The sequence below is a fragment of the Sorghum bicolor genome, chromosome 10 (assembly GCF_000003195.3).
Source record: "Sorghum bicolor cultivar BTx623 chromosome 10, Sorghum_bicolor_NCBIv3, whole genome shotgun sequence".
NCBI classification, from domain to species: domain Eukaryota; kingdom Viridiplantae; phylum Streptophyta; class Magnoliopsida; order Poales; family Poaceae; genus Sorghum; species Sorghum bicolor.
The window spans coordinates 54,412,906-54,419,118 of NC_012879.2; the positions used below are offsets into that span (position 1 = coordinate 54,412,906).

Sequence of the window (6,213 nt, forward strand, 5' to 3'; positions counted from 1 at the left end):
TGATAAACCGTTGCAAATGATATTTCCTGATCTGTTCAAATTTTGTCTGCATCAAAATGTGAAAGTATATGAAGTTAGGCAAAACATGCAAGTAGTTATCTTTTCAAGATGGCTGGTGGATAAACTACGGGATGATTGGATGAGCATTATGGAGGAATTTAAAAAAGTTATTTTTACTGATGCTAAAGATGATATCTCTTGGAAATTTGGCAAAAGTGGTCGTTTCTCTGTTAAATCCTGTTATGATTCTATGACTTTAAATGACTCTGGCATATATCATAAAAGAATTTGGAAAAGTGCGATACCAACTAAAATAAAAATATTTTTGTGGCTTATGCTTAACAATGTTGTGTTGACAAAAGATAATATGGTTAAAAGAAAATGGACAGGTGATCCCACCTGTTATTTTTGTGATAAAGTTGAAAATTTATCTCACTTGTTCTTTCAATGTAGTACTGCTAAAGCAGTTTGGGCAATAGTTGCTAAATGTATTGGAGCTGATAATATTCCTTGTTCTTTTGAACAATGTTGGAATTGGTGTGATGTTTGGATACCTACAGGAAAACAGTTTCATGCAATTGGGATTGCGGCAGTTTGTTGGGCTATCTGGAAAGCCCGAAACAGAACATGTTTTGAAGGAAAATTCTTATCAAACCCAATATCTATTATTTGTCATGCTTGTGCTTTAATGAAATATTGGGCAGGTCTTTTCAAGGAGGTAGACAAGGAAACCTTGGAGAATGGAGTGAACATGATGCTCAAGATCGCTACCTCTCTTCTTGCCAAGAGGACCAGAGAGGGGGAGCTGCTAGTGAAAAACAATGATGATAACAACGAAGAAGAAGAAGAGTAGAAGATCTCCGATCAAGTGCCTGAAGAAAGCGGCCAGTTGTGATGCGGAATGGGTCTATCTTGTTTCTATATCTTGTAATCTGGTCTGTTATCTGACTTGCCAGAGTCAGATCAGTGGAGAGATAGGTTTCAACAGCTTTATTTCTCTGTTAGCTTTTGTAGTCGTAAGGTTTCTCTGGGTTCTGCCCATTCTGTCTCTCTATACTACTTTCAAGACTTTGTATTTCCGTTAGTGATAATGGAAATGGGGTTTACCTCGGTTAAAAAAATATAATTACAAAATATCTATAGATACTCTGTATATATCTGTATATGAACATACGCTATATAATTATAAAATATCTATAGATACTCCATATATCTGTATATGAACAAATATACTCGGTAAAATCATTTACTCGCATGTATTAATGTATAATTATCAGTGTGTATGGCATATTCCTAATTAAGCATATGTGTAGCCTAGTGTAGCCAGTACTAGTTATGAACAGTACGTACTAATATCCGATTCAAACACTGGCTTTCACGTACATAGCCGAGAATCTAGCTGCGCAACAGTCATACGGCCCTAATAGATTTTTGCGATATCGATAAGATTTGAGAAAGGAGGGACGAGACCGAGGGAGTTGCTAACGGGCCAACGCCTCCCGTTACCCGACGTTTTTCGAGCGCGTGACTGGCTGGACGGCGTGTATAATCTCAGGTGCGCGTAGATACTCGTGCGTGTAAATATATACACACACCATACATACACCACATATATATATTATAGAATTATAAACATGAAATCAAACATCAACCATAAAATTACATATATACACGTCAATGCATGTTATCCGCACAACCATACAGTGTTTACATGTCATTTCGCTTCAGATTTAGACCTGCTATGTCTGTCAGCACTCTAAATTTATCACTTGCTAAATCGTCCTCATGATCAAAATATGCACCGTCACTTGGAATTATTTCTCTCATAATAAAACCACACAAGTTTGCTACTATATCTTCCAGAGTCTTTGGTGTAAAGGGCACGTCCTTTCCTTGCTTTTTTGGCTGGAAACAAAGTTTAAAAGCATGATTGACACATGTTCAATATATAATTTTTCAACTTTAATGAGAAAACTTCATATATATATATATATATATATATATATATATTATTTATCATATTTTTGTCCCTCACGTAACGTCCCCGCTGCCTTATAAACTCACAGACATAGTACCCACAATAGACCGATCCAGGTGGTTGCTTGTGGCACTATATAATGAACAACAGATTATTCTAAATTTGTCATGCTTTATGTGTTATTTATATGATGAAATGTGTTTGGACAACTTACCAGATAGTGGTGTTGTATCATCAATGGCACCCTAGGATCTGAGCGTGCGGCGTCGACCAGTCCCTTTTGTCTCTTATAAAACCGCCATGCCCTGTAGATATCGAATATAAATTACTAAAGTTATTTTGAAACTCTAATTTATATAAGTACGCATGTGGTTTCATATGTTGGCTCACCTTTCTAATTGAACCAAGAATTGTTGATACTTCTCGGGAGGAACATGTAAAGAGTCTAGGACAAGCACCTTCCCTTCAAAGGGATAAATATAAAAAACAATCCAATGGTCACTGCATGAATAAATGAGTGAGCGACACATATATATTGTTTGCACGATAATTATTTGAAGTACGTATATGAAGTCAAGCTTACCTAAAGTTGTAAGGTGCCAATATAAAATCCCTATACTTATACCTCAGCATTGATCTACCAAGATAGAGGGCATAATTATCCTCGTATTTTTTTCAACTCTTTTATAGCTTCTGCAACTTCTTCTGGTGTTTTGTCTTCCTCTATCTTTGCTCTATCTTCCTTTGATAGTACAAATTTGTGCATATTTTCTTGTAACTTGATAGGGCTCAGATAACCGACCATCGATCCGGTAGATAATAATGACCTCTGCTCGTGATCTTGCAAACTACAGACAACATCTACATATTAGAGTTTCACACTACATATTAATAATAATTGTGTGTGCATGAGTGATACTTACAGACACCAGATTGTTATGAGTTGGACGTCAAGCCGCCTATAGTTCAATAACAAGAGCATGTCCTCAAAGGTAACAAATGTCATGCTTTTTTCGTTACCAGTAGCAAACACGTCTGCTGGTATATCAACTCTGATTGCATGGAGGCCAGCATGCACTGCTCTCATGTACCAGTCATGAAACCTTTTTATCGGTCATTGAATCTTATCAAGCAGCGTCCATTGGAGCATAGGCCTTCCGGGCACATAGTCACTGGGGACATTGACATAATCATCAATCGTTGGCTTTCTGATATCCTTTAGGGTCAATGGTTGACTTGATGGCTGTTTGACATGTACATCGCCACTTGGGGCTTCCTTTGATGGGGGCATGGATTCTATTGACTTGGCGGTGGCTTCCTTTTTCTCTGACGGTTCGAGCTCAATAAGCCATGTCGTCCGCTGCTTTCCAAGTCCTTTCAGAAAGAGAGCTGTGCCTGCTGCTTTCCCCTTTTTTGGCTCAAAGGGAGAAATCAATTTTGGAATTGGAAATTTCTTCACCTTCTTAGAGGCCGGTGCTGCTGGGGGAGTTTGGTCATCTTCCTTCTGCTTTGGAGGTGGTGGAGGAGTCTGCTCATCCTCCTTCTCCTTTGGAGGTGGTGGGGGAGTCTGCTCATCCTCCTTCTCCTTTGGAGGTGGTGGGGGAGTTTGCTTATTCTCCTTGGATGGCGGAGTCTGCTGCTCAGGCATGTTCTCCTTGGCTGGCACCTCGGGCTCATTCTGCAAGAATGCCATCTCATGTATTGGGGAGGATGGTGGTGCCATCTCATTCGAGTGCACAAGCGATTCCAGCAAGTGGTCCTTTTCACTTGTGGCACCATACTCTAATCACTCCAAGTGATATCAAATTCCTCTTTTACTAAACATCCAATTACGGCCCTAAATTTGGGTAGCGCCTCTAGAGGTGCTAAGGGCTCTCCGCTCGGACTTAACTCTATAATCTGATAAACTTCTTCTGGAAATCTATTCCTTCCTCTGTCTCCTCGTGCCCGATCACTCTTTTTTGTTTTACTTCTTGGCTCAGAGGATGTCCCAGTCGTTTGAGGCGCCGTGTCCTTCTGAACATCTTGTTCTTCTGCCTCCATTTCGGCAACAACTTGAGATAACACCTCCTGTCCATTCAATTGTTAGGTACATAAATATATACACATGTATTCTATTGTATAGACACTACTACAATATATACCTCATCATCATCCGGATCAGCTTGAGGCTCGTATGTCGGGTCATGTTCCAACTCTAGACGAGCCTTCTTAGCTCTGGAGGATTCACGTGGTGATACGCTCGGGCTTCTATAAGTGTCGGATCCAGAGGTGTCGGATCCCGGTGTTTCTATCTGGGCTTCAGCATTCGATGGAGTACTCATCTAATTAAACAAATAATTTATAAACAATTAACTTACAAACTCTAATTAACAAACCCTAATTGAAAACCCTACTTAACAAATAATTAATTAATCAATAATTAAAAATTAACAATAAATAACACTAATTAAGAATCCCTAATTAAAAACTAATTAAGAATTATTAAATAAATAAATAATTAACAATTAATTAACTAGCTAACCCTAATTAAGAAACCCTAATTAAAAACTAATTAATAAATAACTAAACCCTAATTAAAAAATAATTAATAAAACCCTAAACCCTAATTAAAAACTAATTAAGAATTATTAAATAAATAAATAATTAACAATTAATTAACTAGCTAACCCTAATTAAGAAACCCTAATTAAAAACTAATTAATAGATAACTAAACCCTAATTAAAAACTAATTAATAAAACCCTAAACCCTAATTAAAACTAATTAATAAATAACTTAACAAATAATTAATTAATCAATAATTAATAAATAAATAACAAATAAATAATTTATAAATAATTAACAAAAAAATAAAAAAAAAACATCTTGGGCGGCGTGCCAGGACCAACAAGGCCCAGTAAGCCAGCTGCCTGCTGCCAGCGCTGGGAGTGGCGGCGGCGCGCCGCGCGCACGACTGCCGCCGCCGCACCTCGCGGCACGGCGGCTCGCGGCGCGGCACGGCACGACACGGCGGTTCGCGGCACGGCGGCTCGCGGCGCTGCTCACCTCGCCGGCGGCGCGGAGCGCGGCGTCCTCGCTCCGGTGGCGGTCGGGCGGCGGCATCCTCGCTCCGGTCGCGGCAGGGCGCGACGGAGTGGGCACGGAGGCGGCGGTGGCGCGCGGCGGCGCGGCTCGCGGTGGAGGCGGCGTGGGCGCGGAGGCAGCGGCGGAATTCGGTGTTGATATTTGGGAACGCAATAAGGAATTAATCCGCAAGCGCACGGATATCGGTGAGCACTTCACCCGGGAAATTATCCAGAGTATCGTATTTATTTTTTTACCACTAGGAGAAAGAGTGCATCTGACTAACCGGTCTATTACTACTAACCCTTTAGGCACAAAGAATGTCTTTCGATGTGAGTGATAAATAGAGAAGACTGCAACCGTAGTCTCCTTCTAACCTTGGTAAGGATGATCTACTGTTCTATTGGGGAGGCTAACGGAATCTAGACACCACAAAGGATGTTCAACCCGCACCTATAAACCCTATCCTTCCTGCTAACGAGATATGGTCTGCAAAGGTAACTCGGAATTGTCACGTTCCTCACTACTACCACGGTCCAGCTAGTCAGGGAATATCTATGAGTACCCCAGCCTAAACACCACGTTTACGCCAGCAATGATTACTCTAAACTCTACGTGAAGAGATTAAAGTAAACTCATAAACCAGAAGAACAATAAAACAAGAACTTACTAGAATTTAGAAGTCGAAATACTGAAGAATCCTAGGAGCAAGCTTCGGGTTAGGAGAACTTGATCCCGCAGGTACAAGCTTGGAGTAGACACCAACAGGCCGGGCTTCCACCAATCTACACCTCCACTCTATCTCTCTCCATCTAGTAGAAACTAGAAGATCTATTTCTACTTTACATTGGTTGCTAAGCCTAAAAAGAAATATTAATTAGAGAAGAGGTTTTTCTTCGAGGGCACCCCTCAATCTCTATGATAATTTTTTCATGTCTTCTCCAGGGGCCAGGGGGTCTCCTTATATAGTCCTCCTCCTCTATGCGTTTTTGGGTCGGTAGGCGAGGTGGTACTATGTTTTCCTTGATCCAATAGGTCGGTGGAACATCCCATGCGAAGAGAGTCCTGAACTGGATCCAGCAGGGGGCGGGCGCCCAGGCCACCAGAGCGGGCGCCCTAGGCCTGGCCCCTTTCGGCCTCTGTTTTCTTCCCGTGGCTTCTGGAGTCTTC

The 6,213-nt window shown here is 40.9% G+C and overlaps 1 protein-coding gene across 1 annotated transcript; it reads right to left on the reverse strand.

The window, feature by feature from the left end:
• On the reverse strand, positions 3,093-5,082 carry LOC8083494 (PML-RARA-regulated adapter molecule 1). The gene is made up of 3 exons (XM_021449907.1): positions 4,843-5,082; positions 4,123-4,302; positions 3,093-3,656 (listed from the first exon to the last, which is right to left on the reverse strand). Exons 1-3 carry the CDS (start codon positions 5,080-5,082, stop codon positions 3,093-3,095), a joined length of 984 nt encoding a protein of 327 aa, XP_021305582.1.